At 35.2% G+C, this 22,901-nt stretch overlaps 4 protein-coding genes and 1 non-coding gene across 5 annotated transcripts; all 5 read left to right on the forward strand.

Moving 5' to 3' along the window:
- The first annotated feature begins 2,442 nt into the window (after positions 1 to 2,442).
- LOC7486996 (protein spotted leaf 11) lies at positions 2,443 to 3,913 on the forward strand. Its single transcript, XM_002299164.4, has 2 exons — positions 2,443 to 3,567; positions 3,672 to 3,913. Exons 1-2 carry the CDS (start codon positions 2,656 to 2,658, stop codon positions 3,705 to 3,707), a joined length of 948 nt encoding a protein of 315 aa, XP_002299200.2. The 5' UTR covers positions 2,443 to 2,655; the 3' UTR covers positions 3,708 to 3,913.
- Positions 3,914 to 9,799: 5,886 nt separating this feature from the next.
- Positions 9,800 to 9,873, forward strand: TRNAN-GUU (transfer RNA asparagine (anticodon GUU)). The gene has a single exon. It is a non-coding gene; the product is annotated as a tRNA-Asn (tRNA).
- A 1,773-nt stretch (positions 9,874 to 11,646) lies between these two features.
- LOC7486995 (trihelix transcription factor ASIL1) lies at positions 11,647 to 13,697 on the forward strand. Its single transcript, XM_002299163.4, has 2 exons — positions 11,647 to 12,681; positions 13,015 to 13,697. Exons 1-2 carry the CDS (start codon positions 12,019 to 12,021, stop codon positions 13,408 to 13,410), a joined length of 1,059 nt encoding a protein of 352 aa, XP_002299199.3. The 5' UTR covers positions 11,647 to 12,018; the 3' UTR covers positions 13,411 to 13,697.
- Positions 13,698 to 15,733: 2,036 nt separating this feature from the next.
- LOC7486994 (thioredoxin-like protein CITRX, chloroplastic) lies at positions 15,734 to 18,789 on the forward strand. Its single transcript, XM_002299162.4, has 4 exons — positions 15,734 to 16,052; positions 16,379 to 16,501; positions 18,162 to 18,242; positions 18,459 to 18,789. The coding sequence occupies exons 1-4, from the start codon at positions 15,816 to 15,818 to the stop codon at positions 18,573 to 18,575; spliced, it is 558 nt and encodes a 185-aa protein (XP_002299198.4). The 5' UTR covers positions 15,734 to 15,815; the 3' UTR covers positions 18,576 to 18,789.
- A 688-nt stretch (positions 18,790 to 19,477) lies between these two features.
- Positions 19,478 to 21,462, forward strand: LOC7486993 (chalcone synthase). The gene is made up of 2 exons (XM_002299161.4): positions 19,478 to 19,631; positions 20,221 to 21,462. The coding sequence occupies exons 1-2, from the start codon at positions 19,499 to 19,501 to the stop codon at positions 21,216 to 21,218; spliced, it is 1,131 nt and encodes a 376-aa protein (XP_002299197.4). The 5' UTR covers positions 19,478 to 19,498; the 3' UTR covers positions 21,219 to 21,462.
- Positions 21,463 to 22,901: the final 1,439 nt, after the last annotated feature.

Here is a 22,901-nt window from a genome sequence, read left to right on the forward strand (position 1 = left end):
GATGTTCATCAGGATTCATTTTTGACTTCTTGCAGCTTCCTTTTCTTTTTCTTTCTCTCTGAGTGCTTTGTTTCAGTACTCGCCCACTGGTTTGGCCATGCCACACCTTTAGCAGTACAGCTTCTTCGTTGAGGTTTCATATCCAGAGGTATTAATATAAAGCTTTGATATTCTTGCATTTGTACTTGGAACTTCAAAGTTATGCGAAGACTCTGTTGGGGATTCCGTCTCCCATGTACGTGGACCGGTGGTGTACTGATAATTACCCATTGGAGACTAAGCACACTGAGACACAATATTTAACGTGGTTCGGCAAAACCGTTTACATCTACGGGAGAGTTCATATTATTAGAGATAAATAGAGAAAGAGTTACAACACACATGAAGAAGGAGGATCACTTCACTCAAAACTCAACTTCCATTGCTCTCACACACTGCTGCACAAGGCAGCAGAGCTGCTGCCCTTGGCAGCTACTCCCTTTTTCTCTCCTCACGTATTTCTCTTTTGTTCTCTTCTCTGCTCAAACTTTGCTGCTCTCTCTCGGTGTCTATTTATAGGCAAGAATGGTGCCACCAGCTCCAGTTCTTCTTCAACAAAGATGGCTGCCAACGCCAGCCATTCTTCAACAATGATGGCTCCCAACCTTTGACATTTGGGAAGGTTGCACATGGTTGGTGCAACTCCAACTCCAGTTGCTGCATTTGTCAATGGACGGTGCTGTCCATTAATGGTTGCTGCATATTAATGGCAACCAACCCAACAGACTCCTCAAATGCATCAGTTGTCAATTCTTCATTCCTGTGCTTTTGAAGCATGGCGTAGGGTTCTTACAAGATTTTCTTTCAGGATCTTTCACAGATTCCATTCAATCTATGAATTTGAAACCTTGCTTGCAGATTCTTCATTTGCATGATGGTTGGGTTGCCATGATTATTCCAAGAGAAGGTTAAATCACCGGTGCCATCAATGGAGCTCGAAAAGGAAAATAAACAAATTGAAGATACTGATCTTTGTTCTTCTTGCATTATCACATTTCTAAACATAATTAAATTTGTATTCATCCGGTGATCTAGATTTAGAGCTCAACATAAGTCTTTTTTTTTTCTTCAAACTATTTTGAAAATTAACCTTATCAATTATTTTTTATATTTTATTTTATTTTTTATATTTTTATCCAAAATAAAATTATTTTGAGATAGACCATGATGACCCACCAACTTGTAGGTTGACCGATAAACATGTTATCTGGGCCGTGGGCCAGCCACAATGAACGGACCCAATTAGCACCCCAAACATGGGCTAAAATGGGCTGCTTCTAGTTGCAATTTATATCTAGGCTTGCAGAAGCCCAGTCCAAGACCAATTGATTCTAAACATTAAAGACCTGTCAAATGTGACTGAAAAAGATTAGAGGGTGTTTTGTGAATACTGTAGAATGTTATTTTTTAAATTATTTTTTTGTTATTTTTTAAAAATTACTTTAAATATTAATATATTAAAAAATAAAAAATAAATTTTAAATAAATTTTTTTTTTTAAAAAAAACCCATTTAAAACGCATTCACAAACCTTCCAATATGATTTCTTTGTGTGTAAAGGGTTAACTTGTTAAAGATTCCTTAATTATTAAAATAATTTGTTAGAACAACCTAACTCTGTACGATATCTTATTTAAGTAGGGTGCTTGACAGTGTGGTAATGGTTGCTTTTCAAATAATTTTTTGTGCCGAAATGCATGCCAATGATTTTTTTTTAAAAAAAAAATTATTTTTGACATCAGCACATCAAAACAATCCAAAACGTATAAATCATATTAAATTTTAACAAAAAAAAATTAAATTTATTTAGAAATATAGTTTGCACGGTTCCAATAATGTTCAAAGAATTCTTTCATGTTTATATTTCTAACAAATTATTTGCATAAAACAACCCTGGATTATTCCCATATATTTGAAATATATTTCTAACAAATTATTTGCATAAAACAACCCTCCTTTCGCAAATGTCAACCTTTTGAAAAATCCCATATATTTCTTCTTCCTGAGACCTTGTAGTTACGTTTGCATAAAAACATTCTCTCTCTCTCTCTCTCTCTCTCTCTCTCTCTCTCTCTATATATATATATATATATATATATATATATATATATATATATAATTTAATTTAATTTAACATGGATATTCGGGTCAGCTTACACATAAAATTATCTAAATTATCACATTTTAAAATATCTGCATGCTCAAACCATGAATTAACTCGGAATTTAACTTAACTCAAGACTTAGTTTTTATATTAAATTTAATGGGAATTAATCTAATTAAATTTGATTAACTTAACAGATTAATTTATAATCTAGTTAAAATTTAGATGAAATTTAATTTATTTTTTTGATTTTTAAAAAACAACATTATTTTCTATTAACTCATTCGGTAATTACAACGCGAACCGAGAAAAACAGGAGAGTTTGTTCTTGACCATGGGAAACCAGTTTGGTGGCTTAAATTCCGTTGACAAACCAACCGACCAACCTTAATAGAAAGTGCCCACTCTTCTTTAATTTTCGAACTCCCTCTCTAACCTGATCTACTTCGTTAACCAAACATCCGCAAACTTCCTGTTCGAGATCAATCTGTGTCCGAAACACAATCCTCGAACATGGAAGTGAAGCGCAGGACAGCGCGTTTACTAGTTACAAGGCTAGGTTCTGTCTCTGAGCAAACACGGTCTGAAGCCTTAGCTGAACTTCGCTTGATGACCAAAAACGATGCCGAACCACGTCCGATCATTGCCGAAGCCGGTGCAATCCCGTATCTAGAAGAAACCCTTTACTCTTCTTCTCACGACTCACAAGATAACGCAGCTGCAATTCTGCTGAACATCTCTATCTCTTCACGCACCGCCTTGATGTCAACGCGCGGCCTTCTTGATGCAATCTCTCATGTCCTACGCCATCATGCGACCAATTCATCCCCCTTCGCTGTCCAGTCATCTGCTGCCACGTTGCACAGCCTTCTTGTTGATGATTCTTACCGACCCGTTATTGGGGCTAAGCGTGATATTGTTTACTCTTTGATTGAAATAATCAAGAGGCCTAATTCGCCGCCGAGGTCTGTAAAGGATGCGCTGAAAGCCCTTTTTGGGATTGCTTTGTTTCCGTTGAATCGTGCGAATCTGATTGGTTTAGGTGGGGTGGCGGCGTTGTTTTCGTTGGTTTTGAAGGATGGGAGAGTGGGGATTGTGGAGGATGCGACGGCGGTGATTGCACAAATAGCAGGGTGTGCGGAGAGTGAGAGAGAGTTTTGGAAGGTTTCGGGGGTTAAGGTTTTGGTAGATTTACTGGATGTTGGGACGGGTTCGAGCGAGAGGGTTAAGGAGAATGCGGTGGGGGCTTTGTTGAATTTGGTGAGTTGTGGAGGGGGAGGAGTGGTGAAGCAGGTGAAGGAAATGGGACCGGGCGCGGTGGAGGGGATTAGGGATGTTGTGGAGAATGGGACCGCGAAAGGGAAGAGCAAAGGGATTGCATTGTTGAAAGTTGTTGAGGGTGGAGCAAAGGAATGGGATTTTGCGGTTTGATTCTCTTACATGAGCTTTGATCTTTATGAACTAATGGTTACCTGGATTGTATTTTTAGCTAGTTTTTTCTTATATATTTGTTTGCTGTTTACTTGTAGATGAATACGCGTGAATTACCTTCTGTTGAATTCTAGTGATACATGGAAAGGAACAAGATGGAGTGATAGTGGGAAGAGAATGGTATACTCTGTTGAGATTATATTGTAGTGTGAATTGTCTAACAGTTAACTTCAATAACGAGAAGGAAAAAGTTTTCTAGTTTGTAGACTTCTGTTCATTTCTCATCTGGGATTGTAGAATTCTGACTTCATTTCACAAATAAAATCACGACTTAGAGTTCTATTGGGATAGCCCTAATTCGGCCATTACTCTGTCTTTTTGTCCTCGTTGCTATCTTTTTTTTTTTTCCTCCTTTCGCCAGCATCAGCTTCCCTTTATTTTCTTGCTTCCATTTGGAAATAATGCTTCTTGAATTAGGGAAAAACAAGCAGAAAGTAGAAACTGGATTGAGAGTAGAGACCATGTAATGCTGTTTACTGTAGGAGGGGAAACCGGCATAAGTTTTCATATTGATCATTGCTTTTGCATGACGGGGTGGTGTTTAAGATTTTGGCCCTCAATGGGAGGAGGAGGAGGAAAGGTAGGGGCTCAATAGTTAGCTGGATAACATTGTCAGTGTTAAATCCTCTAGGCCCTCGGAGATCAGGCTAGAATCAAGCTATAAGCTAAATATAGGTCTTTAGCAGTAAGCTGTTCTTAGGTAATCCTACTTTGTGGAATTAATGTGGTAGATGTGTATATCATGATTCGCAAATGCTTGTCTATAGGCAGTCTTACATGGCTGTGTTAGTGCCTTGCATTTTCTATGAAAAATAAATAAAAATATCTGTCTAAAACCGATAAAAAGAATTTAATATTGATATGGATCTGAAAATAGTTTAATCATAATAAAATAAAAATAGACTCGGTGATTAAAATAACCGAAAAAACCGATATAAAATTAACCTAAAAACCAGGTGGGATATCTATCCTAAACTAAAAAACTGAATAGAATTTTTTTTTAAAAAAAAATTGATTTCGGTGGTTTCAGATTTGAGAAACTGAAAAAACTAAACAAAACCAAATCAAAAAGATTTTTTAAATCAGACAACTGAAAAATCCCATTACTTCCAAGCTTGTAAGAAAAAGCCCAACTATTTATTTCATATTCAATTCATAGTTTTCTAGTTTGTAGACTTCTGTTCATTTCTCATCTGGGATTGTAGAATTCTTTTCTGATTTTTCTTTCATTATTTGCGACTCTTGATCGGAGATGAACTATGATGTTTCAGTAATAAAACTGGGTTCTCTATCCTGAAAGAAAACTTTTGAAAAAATGGGTTCTCTATCCTGAAAGAAAACCTTTGAGCATGTGCTTCTGTAAAAGGCAAATGCATAGCCAATGCACAATTTGAACAGACATTTCTTTTTTGTTTCTCCTTGCCAGTTTATGCAGTGTTTGTTCATCTTTTCAAGTGTATAGTGTCTAGCGCGATTGATTGAAGAATCGGTGGTTTACTAGTTTCAGAAATTTAGATGCTAGAAATCCCCTTAATTTGCTGTTTATTGAGGAAACTTTTTGCAGTCTGCTATATTTTAGGAACTTGTATTGTCACATTTGCATGCCATTAACACTTGAGCAACTCATAGCTGCTGTTCGGCCATGAATTTGAGCAAGCCAATCCTCTCTGTAAATTTGACTATGATTTACAGAGCATCCAGGTATTGAATTTGCTAGAAATTAGTTCTCTCTACGTGAATGTAACCAGCTAAAAGGTTATACAGTTATGCTGGCAAGCAGATTAACTGAGCTACAACTATTTCAACTGAAATGCCCTTGATAGGTCAGTCACTGCAAGGTCCAGCCAGAAGTGAAACCCCTTCAAACTAAAACACACTGTGAGTTTCACTACTTTCCCTTAATACTATGATTGGATGGGTTTGCTTTGATTGGAAGGTTAACGTGATGATCATCCATTGTTGCTTTTGGTATTGGATGAGGCATGTGTCACTAACAAATACCATTAGCTGCTAAGGAATGGATTCGCTCTGCTTGTTGTGGATGCCAAGTGGTCAGTCATTTGCTTTTTCTGTGTGCATGAGTAATAAATTCTTGTACCTGTTAAATCATCATACAATTTGGTTTTGGAGAACTTTCTTTTATGATGAAACGTTCAAGCATTAGGAGTTTCTGGGACCAATTCTTTGAGGAACTTTTCGTTGTACCAATGGCAACTGTGGGGCTGTAGGGAAGTTATTGCGTTGAGCAGTCAATGCTCAAATAACATGCCATTTCCTGGCAATCCCTGTCTGGAGCATTCAGTGGTGGTTTGAAAAGGTCAATATTGCACTATGAGAGCTGGCGAAAGAAACCATCGCCCGTGGCTATCACTGAATGCTTGGAAGCTTAAAGATTTTCTAGAGAAATTTAAGTAGAAAGTTGTGAGGTCGCATTCCATTAGCAGTATTTTACTTTCTAGGGAAGGCAAATAACACAAGGGCATTCAAGGGAGGGGACCCTTTCTCTATCCTTTTTGGTAGATAATTCATAATCGAATTTACTTTACTTTTCTAAATGGGGAGGATATATTTCAAAAGGTAAATTTCATGCTACTTGCGCGCACACCCATGAACAGGTTCTAATTTTGTTTCTTGGAGAATGAATGAAGTTGTTTTGTGCATAGCCATCAACCCAGAGCTTGGTCTGGTCTGGTAGGGTCTGAGTTTCCTTTCCAATTGAGGTGGATGTTCATCTAGTTAAACCTGGGTGACATGATGAGTCAACTGGTAATCCAATTAACTCTGTCAAACTCGAATGGGACCGGCTAGGTCAATTTCAAAGATTTTTTAATTAATTTTTTATTTAAAATAATATTATTTCAATTAAAAAAAAATTAAAACGATGATGTTTTAAAGTTATGCAATCCATGATATAGACCTTGGATCAGGTTAGATCTGGGAACAATTATGACACCTCCGGTTTTGTGTAACTTTACTTTATTCAGTAAGAAATAGCTAGTTTGAGCTAAATACACTTTTCCACTGTGCCAATTCTTCTCAGAAGCACAACCAACAGATAAATTTTGTAGTGTTTAAACTATAATCATTAATATTTACACAACATAAAAGAGATTACTTCAGAGCCAATAGAGCCTTGAAAGAGTAATCCTAGGAAAATTTCTTCGAACATGAATTGGGTCGGCTGTTTTATGTGTATTGTGTCGGTTTATGAGAATGTGATCCGTGAGATGATATGGTGATGACGAGGGTATATAGGCCCTAAGCTCTTTCAAATGTCATGACGTTAGGTAAGGTTTTGTTGGTATGCGAAGCATTTTCCCACTTGAAAAGAAGAAGAAAAGAAAAGACACCTGCAAAATCATGGCCAAAAAGATGCTGTCATGGTGAGATTTTGTTTGTCTGCGTGACTGTTGTCACCATATATGGATTCAATAGCGTTTTATCCAAGGTATCGTCGTCACTGTGGATTCAGCAGCTCGAAAGACTAGCATGGTGGGAAAATATCAAGCTCGAGTTTTATGGATGTGATTTCTTACTTTTCATGCAGATTCCAGCTTCTGGTTCTTAAGAATGGCAAGTTAAGTAACAAGGTTGGAAATGAAAAGGCAAGCCACTTGTTTTGCTGGTACGAGGAGGTGATAAGTCATAGATATCTTGTTGTTGAGATTTGAGAAGCTCTAGCATTACATGACAGAGACAGGGCTCGCATATGAGAAGGAAAGTTGAAGCCCTGTGATGAGGGAACTGCTGCCGGGAAACTGTCACCTGTATTTTTTCTTTCTAATTACTTCTATCTTCTCTCAGATAATCTGAATTAACTCCAGTTTTATTAACCTCTTCTCATCAATCTCAAACCAACAAACCGGTTGATTGTTAATATCAACAATTTATTTAAAAAAAAAACATTTTGAAAATAATCATTACCACAGTAGTTTGTTTGCTGAAGAAAAGAAGCAGAAAACTGGTGAACGAAAGCTACCTTTCAGATAAAGTGGATCACAGGAAGTCGGTCAATAAACCAAACTGGCCTTTGAAGCAACAACATCAGCGCCATTATAAAAAAAGGCTACATGTAGAGAAGACTTTTCATGTAGCCTGCTAGTGAAAATTGAAGGTTATGAACAGTCTTATAGAATTTTGTCACTACTAAAATAATTTATGCAGATAACTTAACATGTACTTATAGATGGTCGTACGATGTTAAATTCAAGAGAAAATTTAATCATATCATATTAATATAGTAATTATAAAATATCAGTTTAAATTTTTTCAAGTGATTCTATGTATTTAATTTTATAAAAATTCTAATTGTGATAACTATTTTATTAAAAAAAAAAATCAAATTAATTTAAAAACCCACCTCGCGATATCAAACTAAAAACATTTTAGAAATTTTGTAAAATATAATTTAATTTAATTTCGTATTAAAAAACTAAACAAAACCAAATCAAAAGGATTTTTTAAATTAGAAAATTGAAAAATCCAATCACATCCAAGCTCGTAAGAAAAATCCCAACTAAAAAACCATTCAAATAGAAAAGAAAACAAATCAAATTGTCTGGTTTGTTTATTAAAAAATTCAATTTGTTTGGATTTTTTTTTAATCCGAAGTAAACCGAAGCAACCAATCCTCACCTCTAACATCTGCCATCCGTGGCTTAGATGCTTTCACGTGAAATAATTGCTCAAAACTATAGGGTCACCATCACAGGTCGTAATTCTGAGAGAGATGCTTTATTCTTGGTTGCAGGAAAACAAATGATGCTTGAATCTTACTGTTCATCAACAGTCCCTGCATAAACGAACTGTGTGAACCGTGACTGCCTGTCCCATGTTCATACACCTTTTTCCAATTTGACTAAAATTCATCTCTGTGGGGCTGCGTTTTAGCTGGATGCATGATGCCTCCAAGCAAGATACCTTTCCTGAAAGCTAGCTGTCGTGGCTTCTGCAGCTTGTGCTGCTAATTCTTTTCAATTAAAAAAATTTCGTGGTAGATTTTTGTCAACTTACATTATCCAAAAATATGTTTTTTTTTTGTTTTCTATGTAAACACTCATTAAGAATACTTTGAGAGTGATTTCACTGACAATAATATTAGCAGGCTACTTGCAGGTGCGGAACTACCCTCTGTGATGATAGCCATGGCACCCACAGAATTTTGAGCCCTAGAAAAGTATATATCGACACCCATTTAATTACTTGAACTGATTATTTATTATAATTTTTTTTTTATTTTCATAGAAAATTTTCAATAAAAAATTTTCAATGTTATTTACACCGGGAGAAAATTATTTTTTTGTCAATGTTTTCATTATTATTTACTAATTTTATGGTAGAATTAGCAACACCAAAACTTGCAATATTGTCTTTGATTTATCACTTGTTATGAAGGCAATACACCCAAAAACATTTGCCATGAATGCATTACAAAGATCTGAAACCCTGTAACAAAAAAATTGTTCGTCCAGAGCATGCATGACTCAATCTAAAACTCGACTCACTGGTTTGCTAGGTTAACCAACGAATCAAAATGATTTTATTTTGGGCAAAACTTTTCAAAAGATATTCTAACTCTAGTTAGGTCTTTTTATTAGTTAATCTTGCAAAGTTACCATGATACGATCAAGTCGATGTTTAAAATAATTCAAAATAAAACTCAAATGGTTCAAAATAAAATCTGGCCGATCCAGCCACCGTGATTAATAACTATGGAATTTTATAGCTATTTATATATTCTGTGGAAAGGTGGGAATGGCCATATGTGAATTTATTCCATTGTATTTGTATGATCAATCTGATACCACAAAAATGGAGTAACTATCATGATTACTTGGTCCAATATCTGCTAGGATTTATTCCAATATTGCCAAGCCCTCACACCACTACCAGACTGTCTAGAAAAAAGTTTAAATCCCACTCGCCTTTTCCTTTTCCAACGACCTTCAACCACTTTCCAAATGCTTGCAAATGGCATTTTCAACTTTTTGATGCTGTTCATGATTCTTGCTTTCAAATCTTTTGCTTGAATCTTAACCCTTTTTCATTACATATCGGGCCCAGGCTGAATTCTACAAGCTCTGTAAGAACATTATTGCTTTGTTTTCTTCTTATAGTCCTGTTTTTTATATACTTAACGGATTCAGTCGAGTGACAGCAGCAAGAAGCTGGAATAGCTCAGTTGGCTAGAGCGTGTGGCTGTTAACCACAAGGTCGGAGGTTCAAGCCCTCCTTCTAGCGGGCTTTTTTTTATTATTAAACAGGAATAAATTATAAATCACTCTCTCTATTTCAAGAAGTAAACTAAATGATTAATTCTTTTAGTTTTAAGAGCTAATTAATTAGTTTCATGCTGTTGAGGAAATAATTAAAAAATATGAAAAAACAATGTTTTTTTTTAAATAAAATAAAATAATATTAAATTAAAAATAATCAAGGCTAGCTGATCAAAAGAATAATTGACTTGTTCTTAATAATAGAGAGACTATTTAATTAATATTTTTTTAAAAAAAATCATAAAATTTAGAGACAGAATAATCCATCTTGAGGTCCACACAGAAAGCTATTTATCTTTGTAATTCTTTTCTTAAGGTGAGAATTTTACAAGATACTGCCACGAGCTCTACCACATGTTGATTGTCAAAGATGCTTCACACGCCTCTCACTTTAACACGTGCCTCCTTCAAAGTCAAATTATGCCCCCATGATCTTACGTGTAAACAAATACTGCTTTAATTCCCTGTTATTCTCTCTTATGCTGTGGAACATGATCATCTAGTACAAGTCCCAATTCCTTCACTAGCTTTTGAAATTAATATAGCACATTTTTCATGTTTAATATTTAGCTATAATTATAAAACCCGGATTAGTTTAGTGATTAGTTCAGCAAGTCAATTTAAAACCTGAGTTATTACTCTCCCAGTACAATAATATAATATTATTTTGATATTTTTTAGTTAATAATCCTTCTGATTCATGACTTGAATCGTGTTTCGAATCAGATTTAATGACGTTTTACTATGGTTAGAGAAATTTTATGAAAGATGGGGACATATGTTTCACTATTTAATTTGATTTGGTGTGGTGTTTATTGTTCAACACCAATGGATTGGAAAAACACGAGCATTGAAGTTGCGGTCCAGTCTTTCTTCCCCAAACCTCACGGCATGAATTTGAACCTTGACGGTAGGCTCACGCTTATATATGTCTTGGCCATCTTCTTGTTGTTTATGCTCATCGTGCCATCATCCAATCTTTCTAAAAAGGAAGGAGTTAGTACTCTTGATAATCATGCATGAAGTCAACTAATTCGTCAATCCATGGAATGCAATATTCTCAATTATACATGAAATTGTTCAAAATATAGCAGAAGAATATATATAGGGATTAATTAAGATATATATAGATGTGAAGTTCGTATTAATTAAGGGCCTAAATCCGCCATTAATGAGTTATCATCAAAGTTATTAAAGCAAGAATTGTATAGCAAATCTTGTATGCAATCGTATCTTTCTTAAGAATATGTCTGATTAACCATCTTGATGTGGTTGGCAGGGCGCAATTGGCCCCTCAGCCAGAATGAGTACATCAAATCCAAAAAGCTTTCGAACAAAACTATAGCCCCAATATATATATTTCAATTAATATACATACTCTACTGGGTGATGAATCCACCGATGCTTTCTAAAGGCACAAAAGGGCAAAAAACAAAGCTAAAAAGGAGAAAAGATGATTCAAAAGGGAAGGCTATGAGGTCAAGTGACCGTAGCATATTGCTAAACTAGTGGTGGTGGAGAAAAAAAAATGGTGGTGGTGGTGATTGATAGAGTGGGCGACAGCCCCACGTGATTGTCCCACCACCACCACCACCACTCTTCCTCCCATCTCTCGTGCTAGCCAGTGGGCTTCTTGGGTTGGCTTCACATTAACGCTAACAGCCAAAATAACCCAACCACAACAACAGAACCAACATCCACAGATAAGATAACACCACCCTAGCTAGATAGCTCAAAAAAAGTGTAAGGAAAAAGGTTAAGAGGTTACTATCATTAACTCATTTGACAAAGTGAACCACTTTCTTCGATGGTAGCATTGCCTTTGCCCACTAAAATCTAACCCTATACAGCCCTTTCCTTTCCTTTCCTCCCTCATATGCCAGTGGCTCTTTCTCTTGACTTGGTTGGCCACTCATAATATTACTACTATCCTTTCATTTTCTTTTCCCTCCTCCAATGCTAGTGGTGATCACCTCTCTTGTTCTATCTCGCTCTCCATATTTCCCTTCCTCTCATGTCGTGTTCTTAAACTTGTGAGACGCAATGAAGGGTTATTATATTCATGTTGGCCGCTAAAAAAAGGTAAGAAATTTGTTTAGCATGGAGAGAGATGGATAAAGAAACTAACCAAGAATGCCCATCTCTTCGCCCTAACAATTCCACCACCATCAAGGAAGAATCTCCAAGAAAAATACCTCGAGGTCCTGGTGCTGCTGGTGTTATTGTTACTGGAACTGGTGGTGGTGGTGGCGGTGGTGGGGACAGATTAAAAAGAGATGAATGGAGTGAGGGAGCTGTTTCGACCTTACTTGAGGCCTATGAAAGTAAATGGATACTTAGAAACCGAGCTAAACTTAAAGGGCATGACTGGGAAGATGTTGCGCGCCATGTATCCTCGCGAGCAAATTGTACCAAGTCTCCAAAGACACAAACACAATGCAAGAACAAGATTGAGTCCATGAAGAAAAGGTATAGATCAGAATCTGCCACTGCAGATGCCTCCTCTTGGCCTCTTTATCCACGTCTTGATCTTTTATTACGTGGAAATAGTGCAACAGCTGCTGTAATCTCATCACCACAACATCAACAACCAGCAATTCCAGCTTCTTCTAATCCTCCTTTAATCTTGTTAGTGGATCCAACCTTGGGGGTGCCACAACCGCCGCCACCATCTATGACTCCTCCTCCTCCACCACCACCATCTCCTCCTCCTCAAGTTATTGTGATTGCTCAAAACTCACATGGATCTAATGGTGTTGATAGGGGGCAAAAGGTCAGACTACAAATGCCTTTACTTGTCATTCTCTTTGATACCATTTAATTATCCTTAACCAATGTATTTCTTTCAAGACAGCAAAACTTCTGATCAACAAATTAAACTTAAATTTGTCTTATCCTGGTTGTCTCTTAGGAAGTTCAAGGTGGCATGGCTTCTGTAAATGTTGTTGACATGGTTTATGTTTTATGTAAAATTAAATCTCTAAGTTGTGATGAGTACTATAAGAACATTATTATTGCCTGATTAATTCCTGCCACTTATGGGGCCATGAAAGATCAACTCTTAACTAGTGATCGTAGAAGCTTCTAATCAACCTCTTGTTATCAGGAAGATGGAGTGGATACCAAGCTATCAAATCATGTCTCGGACAAGAATGCCATGGAAGTCACAGATAGTAGCACTCCGGCCTTGTATAGTGATAAGAAAAAAACAAGGTCCAAGAAACTGAAGATGAGAAAGGAGAGAAGAAAATGGGGGAAAAGAGAAGAGTGGGAGATAGCGGATAGCATCCGATGGCTAGCAGAGGTGGTGGTGAGGTCAGAACAAGCAAGAATGGACACAATGAGAGAAGTAGAGAAAATGAGAATAGAAGCCGAGGCTAAGAGGGGCGAGATGGACCTCAAAAGGACTGAGATCATAGCTAAGACTCAACTGGAGATCGCCAAGCTCTTTGCTGGCGGTGGTAAAGGTGTTGACTCTTCCTTAAGAATTGGAAGAAACTGAGAGGACTAGCTAGTGGCAGCACTGAACCTGATTATATACGATGATTATGTATAGACTTGTGATATGTATGGATTAATTAACACTGAAAAGGAAGAGAAGAGAACCTTAGGAAATGATTAAGAAAGGGTGAGGGAGAATTTATATCTTAACTTGAATATTTAGGGTAGCTAATTAATTATAATTAGTATTTAGCAAACTAAGCAGAAGAGAGTTGTGGTAGGTAAAAATAAGGCCCCTACCTCATTGTAATGTTCTCTTTTATCGAACAATGCAGTGTTTTATGTTCATATCGTCAGCTGATATATAATGGTTGCTTGATGTACGATTTTATGATCAACTCATGAATCGTCATCAAGCAACTTGTAAGCTTGTTTGATACTGGGTTTAATTACTACTCATATTTATCTTCAAAATATTTTAAATTATTGTTTTTTTAATAATTTTAATAATATCAAAAATTAAAAAAATATTTTAATACATTAAGACTTGAAATTTTCATGTACGAGAAAGTGGGAAAGAGTGCTATGATTTGTTAATGAATCCAAGAAACATTTATCTTTTTTTTTTAAGTAAAAAGACAAAAGTAAACTAGCGACATTTGAAGAGTTGTAATATGTAATATGTAACATGAGATTATAACAATAGTTATCATATTTTTTAACTGGTGAAGCACTCTTTGGGACAAAAATTTAATTTTTTTTTTTTGCTAAAAAATATTTTTTTATATGTTTTGCATTGTTTTGATGCGCTGATCTCAAAAATAATTTTTAAAAAATAAAAAAACATCACTTTAATACATTTCGGCACAAAAAGTATTTTTAAAAATAACCGTAACCACATTTTCAAACAAACACTAAGAAAATTGTTTATCTGAACTACAAATAACATGGTGAGTAAATAACTTACTTAAATTATAAATATAAGTAAAAAAACAAATTAATTTTTTATTTTAATTATAAAAAATAATAACTAAATTAAACTTGGTTAACCGGGTGAGATGAACTAAGTAATTTAATAAAATTTTCAAAAAAATTAAACTTAGTTAATCTAGTAAGTTAATTTCATGGTTTAATTAATCTAGACACATTAACATCAAAGATTTAAAAAAAAAGACAAGAAGAAAACAAAGTTATTTTGATAAAAAAAATAATAATTGAAATGAATTCACTAACAATTTGAGTTGGTGATTCAATGAAATATAATTTAAACTTTAAGAGAATTTAGTTTATTAGCAAATAGGTCCATGGGCCTTGAAACAGGCCTAGCATGGGATCTATTTTATTAAGAAACTCTCCTAAGCTTGAAACTCATTTCGAAATTTTAGAATAAAGCCCATTCTTGGCCTGGACTTCCCTTGTTGGTATTAAAAGTTGATCGAAAAGATTTTATTTGATGTGTGATTTATATATATATTTTATATTTGATATATATATATATATATATATATATTTGAATTTTGGATTACATATTTTTTCTTTTTATATATGGGGGAGGGGCCATGTTGACATAAGAGAAAATGTTGTAAAGATAGGTTTACAAAAACACAAATAAAAACCCTTTCAATTTCTTAAAATTAAGCACAAAAGTTAATTCTTCTCAAATTCTCCAATCCACTCATGCAAATCAAAGCCTGATTTTTTTTTATTATTCTAAAAGTGGTAAAACATATTTTTATATATATAAAAATTCCGAAATAATTCTTTTGCTGATAACCAAATCATTTAACATCAAACTGAAAAAATCATAATAATTTTTTTTTCATAATCTTTCCTTAGCTTCTAACTTAAATTACTTTGTTACCTCAATCACTATAGTTAAAACATTTCATTAAATTTTCAAAATAGGATTGTCCTCAATCCTCGTCTAACCCAACAAACTCGAGACAACGTCTAGGTTATGAGCTTGAAGGGTCAACTTATTTTTTTTTTAAATATCAAAACAATAATATTTTGATAAAAAAAAATAAAAATTTCCCATAAAAAGTCAACATATTAATTACTGAGTTTTGACTGGATCAAACCCGGATTAGTCAGGTCAACTAAAATTTCTAACCAAGTTAGTTGGATATATATATTTTTTTTTTCTCAAGTCTCAAATTAATGAGGTCCTAAATTAATTTATTCAACTAGTTGGAGTTTTACAACTACGCTCACAACCCCTTTGAGACATATGTTCGAAGCCCATCATAGAACATAACCGAGGCCATTCAACCTCTTTGAGAAATATGCTCGAAGCCCATCATAGAACATAAACGAGGCCATTCCTCTACAGGTGCAAGGTAATCCAATTCTCGAACGGTGAACATACCATGAAGCATCCAAACAACCCCAAAACCAAATCTCCAAAATCCTGCAAAACTTCTCTAAAACCCTTTTGCAAACTCTCTCCCTCCCTATCTCTCACAAATGGCCTTGCTCCAAACCCACTCACTTCACATAAGAACCCTACCATCGACCTTCAAATCACATTCTTTCCTACCTCTTTTTTCATCTCCTCAGTCGTCTTTCAAAACCCATCAAGAAAGCTCTCTTTTTTCTATCACTAGAACACCCAAGAAGAGACCTTTTTCACTCTCTACACAACAAAGAAGACTTCTCTGCAGACCCCCTCAAGGAAAGTACATTAGAGAAGACTATCTTGTGGTATATACCCTTTAATTTTTCTTGTTCTTCTTTTTTCCTTTCTATAATCTCATGTTGTCTTTGTTTTGTGTTGTTGGCTTGTATTCTGCTTGGTTTCTGAGAAATGTAGGGAAAAAGAAAAGTAATTCCATGAATTCTGTTTTTTTTTTTTTTTTGAATATTGAGACTTGGCTTTAATTGTGTTATACCAACATTTGGCAAAGTGGTAAACAGAAATAAAGAGAGAATTGGAGATGCTAGTTTTTTTGAGTGGCTTTGTTTGCTTGTGGGATGTTGTTGAATTTTGTAAATATGATGTGCCTGTTGTTTAATTGTTGGCGTGACAGAAAAAGTTGTCAGCTGAGGAGATACAGGAGCTAGTAAAGGGAGAAAGAAACGTGCCCCTTGTTATTGATTTCTATGCAACATGGTGTGGACCCTGTGTTTTGATGGCCCAAGAACTTGAAATGGTATGCCCCAATTCTTTATTTTGATGAGTTGGATGCTTTCTATTCTCAGTTATCTTGCAATTTCGTGCATTTCTTTTTGTACCCAATAGGAATAGATATGGTTCTGGAATAGGTTTTCCATTTGTCAAGATGCGAATTTATAGGTAATGTCTCGCAAGTCCTATGATAACGGCAAGCCCAATTAGCTTGATAATGAGGCTTGGTTAAGTTGAGTTTAGTTTTGTAATGCATGTATAGAGTTAGGAAGTGCCTTCAAAGCCACCAAAGGTACAAACTCTTAATGGTGGATCATGTGTCCTACCATCCGGTCAAATTTAATGGACCATGACAGGATATCATTCTGTTTTTGGCTGGATTTCTATGAAATTCTGTCATGGTCCAGTAAAATTTGACTGGGTGCTACGACACATTCAGTCAAGCAAAGGCAAAGCCTCTACGTATTTTAGAAAGGGACTGAAGAAAGTGCGTGTAGAGTTATAGAGCACATGCAGTGATCACTCATAAGTTTTCTTGTTAACAGTCCAAATGGCATGGTGTTCCTTGTCAGGTGCCATTTAGAATTCTCAAAAAAGGTTTGGATTGCTTGATTCTCTGATAGAAGAGATTGGATGGAGCATGTCAGATTTGATGTGGATATTTGATTCGAATATTGCAGACTTAAATTTACATGGTGCTTAATTTGCATACAACTAATGAGTTGGCTAGGAAGGTGCTCACAAGATTTGCCACCACATACTTAAATCTGGAGGGCATGTTGAAGAAAGGATTTTAATCAATTTCTTGATCATAAGAATGGGTTAGAAGTTTACTTGCCAGGGATACAAAGGCAAGAATGCATTGGACAGTTTCAGGAAATCAAATTTTTGGAAATCCATTAACTTTTATTTATGGTGTGTGACTACACTTGTTAAGGCTTCAAGATTCTCCTTTTCACTTTCTTTTGAAGTTTTATCAAGCCGATTCACACACTTTAAGCAAAATTCCATAAACATCCAAACCTTTTAATTCCTCAAGGCTGTCTTTTGCACTTTCTTGCACATTATCTAATTGCATACAACTTGCAAACATCAGTCGAAGATAAATCATTTCCAACATGTAGTTCAGGATAAGGAAAATGACCTCAAATCTTGTTAGAAATCAAACTCTACAGTAAAGACTAGTAGTGGAGAGTAGTAGATCATGCAGTGTAACCATTGCTATTTGAGTAATGAATGTAATACAACACCTCTTACCAAATAACTATATTTAATATCAGCTTAACGAAATGGAATCATATCTCCCACACAGTCTGCTTTGCAGCTGAGTCTGATTGATGCAAAAGTAGATCAGCAGATGATGTTCATGTTGTCTGTTGTTCCATGCAGCCTTTCTCTCACCGAGAACATGACGTTTGATTGTTTGCTCTTTTCTCGAAGCGATGCTTGTGGATAGCAGCACAAACTTTTTCTCTGGTTGTTAAAATTGTTAAATCCATCGAAAGGTTTTCATCCTCCAAAAACTAAACTAATTATCAGTGCCAGACGTGGTGTACTTTTTACATGTATATTTCCATCCAAGTCAAACGGAGCTGCTTTATATATGGATTTCACTTGATTAATGTAATGTATGGAAATGACAGAGGTGTGACACTATTTTTAATCAATTGCTTTCACCTTTGCAGCTAGCTGTGGAATATGAGAGCAATGTGATGATTGTTAAGGTTGATACAGATGATGAATATGAATTTGCACAAGACATGCAGGTACTTTTCAAACATCATTTTCATTATCTTTTTTTTATATATAATAAGAAAAAAACCTGTAACACTCTGTTGCATGCACATTTTCTAGATGTGTGAATTCATGTGATCTTGTTAAATTTTAACACCACCCTTTTTCTTTGTGATGTTTGGAAATAACATTTCTATTGCAATCATGAAACCACAACTTAATCTTCTAGAGACTTGGTTTGTGCTCAGGTTCGAGGTTTGCCGACCTTGTTTTTCATTAGTCCAGATCCGAACAAGGACGCGATACGGACTGAAGGGCTCATCCCATTACAGATGATGCGGGATATCATTAACAATGAAATGTGAAGAAGAGAGGCACTGAATAGTCACAGAAACCCGTGATTTTTGTTGTTGGTGTTAGTTCACCTTATCCAGATCAACTGCTTGTTACTTATGCTGTATGTAATTTATTTTATATTTGTTGTTTGATTTTGTAGAGATCTTTTTGCGCTAAATGAGATTCCCTGGATAGCGAGGATGTATTTTTTTAATATATGTGCAAGTTTTTCGCTTTGCTGCATGGTGCCTCTCATTGTTTTTTACTCTTCCTTTTCCATAAACAACTTTTCCCAGAGAAATTGTAGTTGATTGTGACTTGTGATGATTTTTTTCGGACAAACTTGAAAAGCACTCCCAATTATAGGTAGTCTCAATTTTTCAATCAAACAATTTTTTTTGTATCAATTTTACTCGATTTTTTTTTAAAAAAAAATTCTCAATCAAGGCTTTTCATTCAAATTGTACTTTTTTATAAATAAAAAATAACTTCATTTTATAGGAAATTTAAATTTTTTTGTTTAGTGATTTTAAAAATAAAAAAGAAAAATAACAAGATTAATTCAAACAACATCTTTAAGGATACTTTTGTTTTAATTAAAAAATAAATGGCATGCAATAATAGAGATGATAATTAAAACATCATATATATATATATATAGTCAGAGAATGTCAATAAAAATGATCTATTTTGTACTATTTGAAGCTGAATGAAATTTGTTAAATTGTTTGGATATTGGTGGACAAGGACACACTAACAAACTCTTTCCTTTTTTTCAACAAACGCTCTTTAAAAATTTATATACACAACAGAAGAATCATTTTCTACTTAAATACATATATTTTTTGTTTATGTTTTGATATATTGTTTATGCTTAATTTTCCTTATAAAAACTGGAGACATTGAGCAAAGAGCCTGCACAGCAAAAAAAGCCAAGGTGGGCAAGAAGAAAATGGCATCCATTCTAGCTATTGGCACTGCAAATCCACCCAACTGTTTCGACCAGGCTGACTATCCAGACTTCTACTTCCGAGTCACTAAAAGCGAGCACATGACACAGTTAAAGGACAAGTTCAAGAGAATATGTAAGCAATACACATGCATGCGCATGATTTCTCATCTTCGGATGGGTTTTGATCATTCTTTCCATTGCCAATCACACTGCTTAATTTCACGAAGGGAAGAAGAGAGCTGGAGAGTACTGTACGTAGAGCCAGTACACCATGCATGCATGTCTTTCTGCCATTAATTATACATGATAGCTCTGCTTAATTACACATGATTTGATTTGATTTGAGGATGCAACTTAAAATTCATATAATGGGATCGAAGCCCATTTCATCTCCTATTGGAAAAAAAGCACTTTGTCTATCATATTCATATCTGTGTTTTTTAAGGTACCGGGGCATTGCGGTGAGAATTTTGAATTTTTTTTAAGAGTTTTAAATTAATAATCTTTAGTGTTTTTTTATTGTTTTAATGTATTGATATTAAAAATTAAAAAAATATTATTTTAATATATTTTCAAAATAAAAACACAATATTAATTAACAATAATATCATGCTTCTAAGTGAAAGTAAAGAAAAGCTTCAAGAAAGAAAGAAAGAAAGAGTTCGGTGTATTTGCCTAAATCCTATGATCATATGTTTTCATTTTTCTTGGCTGATGCGCAGGTGAAAAATCCAAAATAAGGAAACGTTACATGTATATCACCGAAGATACTATCAAGAAGAACCCAAGCTTAAGCACCTACGATGCCGCGTCCCTCGATGCGCGTCAAGAAATTCTGGTCACTGAGGTACCCAAGCTCGGCAAGGAAGCAGCATTGAAGGCCATTGAAGAATGGGGCCAGCCCAAATCAAAGATCACCCACCTTATATTTTGCACTTCTTCAGGTACCCATATGCCAGGTGCAGATCATGAGCTTACTAAGCTCCTTGGCCTTGAACGTTCTGTCAAGAGATTCATGATGTATCAACAAGGCTGCTTCACAGCAGCCCTAGCCCTCCGCCTTTCCAAAGACCTTGCTGAGAATAATCCCGGGGCACGTGTTCTCATCGTGTGTTCTGAGAACATGACTGTTTGTTTCCGAGCACCATCTGAGACTCACTTGGATATTCTTGTAGGCTATGCGATTTTCTCTGACGGTGCTGCTGCTATCATTGTTGGGGCTGATCCTGACACAGCTACCGAGCGCCCATTATTTCAACTTGTGTCAGCCGAGCAGTGTATTGTTCCTGACTCGGATGATGGAATAGTTGGTCACATACGTGAAATGGGGATTTCCTATTACTTGCATAAAATGGTGCCCAAAATCGTTGCGGAAGGCGCTGCGCAATGCTTGGTGGAGACATTCAATGCTCGATATGGGATCAAGGACTGGAATTCTCTGTTTTACGTTGTCCATCCTGGAGGTACAGGCGTTTTGAACAAGTTTGAAGAGCACATTGGCTTGACGAAAGATAAATTGAGAGCATCTCGGCATGTGCTATCTGAGTATGGAAACATGTGGGGTCCAAGTATGTTCTTCGTTCTTGATGAGATGAGGAGAAGATCAGCCAAGGAAGGGAAAGCCACCACTGGAGAAGGATTGGATCTAGGTGTGCTGTTCGGGTTCGGCCCTGGCGTAACTATCGAGACCATAGTGCTCCGTAGTTTCGCTACGGATTGAATGACTACTTCGGCAGCGGACTCGTCAAGATTACTGGAAGGATCATGCATGGTTAATTAAGGTAACTCTGTGTCAGTGTTTGTTCTTTTGTTTTTCAGATTTGATGATTCAATAAAGCATCTGTGCGGAGGATCCGGCTCCTGTGATCGGATCGGACTTCTCTCACGAAGACGTTCCTGTTGTTGTTGTTTTAGCACTTGTTGTTTTTGAAATTGAATGAGATTTAATTATTATATTATTAGAAGAGGTGGGATGCATCCCACTGAGTTTTCACTTGAATTTATTAATTTGATTCATGTTTTAATTACAATGCCTTTGGAAAATCTCTGAAAGCCTTGCAGTGGATTCTTGGGAACATTTCTTTCCGAATCGGCTCCCTTTGGGATCCTTTTTTACAGAAAAACTAGGACTGCCTCAAGTGGATTACCCTGCTATTTCAGTATAAGATTTAACAGTTTTACCGATAGAATTTTTCTATCGGTGTAAAACACATATTTCATCAGTAATTAATTTACTAACAAAATTACTGATGGAATTTATTCCGTCGGTAATTCCGTTGGTAAAAATAACACGTCATCATTTTATTTTTATTTTTTAATTTTTTTCCATGGTAATTCTCTCGGTATATACCGAGGGAATATTTCCGTCGGTAAAATCCCTCGAAAATTTACCGATAATATTTTCGTTTGTATTTATCGATTTTTCTGGTAGCGTTTATCATTCTGAACTTCAATTGTTTTTTGAGAGACCCTAGACTTCCTTTCCAATTCTTTCACAGAAAATTAACAGTGCTTAGAACATATATATCACTGGAAATAATGAAAGAAATCCAACTAAAACTTCTATCTGCAATATTCTAGCAATATTTTTGCACTTCAATAAAAATAAATTCAGAATATTGTTGAACACACAATTACAAGAAATTTTATAATACTTAAAAAGTAACCAATGATATCACATTAGTTATTTCATAAAACATACTTTAATAAATAAATAAATATAAGTAGGAGAGAAATATTAGTTGATGGTAATTTCTTTTGTTGATTACTTTAAAAGAGCATGATCCTTAACTAGCAGTTTACTAGGCAATAATAATTTAAATATGATAAATTGGCAATATTTGCCAAGATGGACCTTGTTTTTTAATAGTAAAACTATTATTACTAGCTTTTTTTTTTTTTACTAGGGCTATAGACTCATCATAAAATTATTATTCTACCTTTATAACAAAAATAATTGCCTTGGTAACGGGGTATTGTGATATTATTTTTTTATTTCTTGCATAATAAAATAACTATTATTCCCTTACAGACATAAAATAATGAACTAGAGGTTTGGGGCTTTTTTTACTTTCTTATTTTTAAAGTATGGTAAAATGATCATGTTGTTCTTGAATTCAAATTGTTTTTAACTCAGGTAAAAGAGGCTTTTGGTCTTTTCTTTATTTATTTTATATTATCTACTTTGATTGATAGCAATTTAGTATTTTAATATATATAAAATATTATTTAATTTTAAAAAATGGGTTGCACTTGCAAAGCACCTGGAAGTATGTGGGTATACCCGTGTTATTTGGGTGGCACGCACGCCATTATTTAGTGGCCAAATTCCAGCATCCATTACGGTGTTTTAATCCTCAAGATGGCTCCGCCGTTCCTGGCAGGCTCATGCTACCAAAATATC

This window comes from Populus trichocarpa, chromosome 1 (assembly GCF_000002775.5).
Source record: "Populus trichocarpa isolate Nisqually-1 chromosome 1, P.trichocarpa_v4.1, whole genome shotgun sequence".
NCBI classification, from domain to species: domain Eukaryota; kingdom Viridiplantae; phylum Streptophyta; class Magnoliopsida; order Malpighiales; family Salicaceae; genus Populus; species Populus trichocarpa.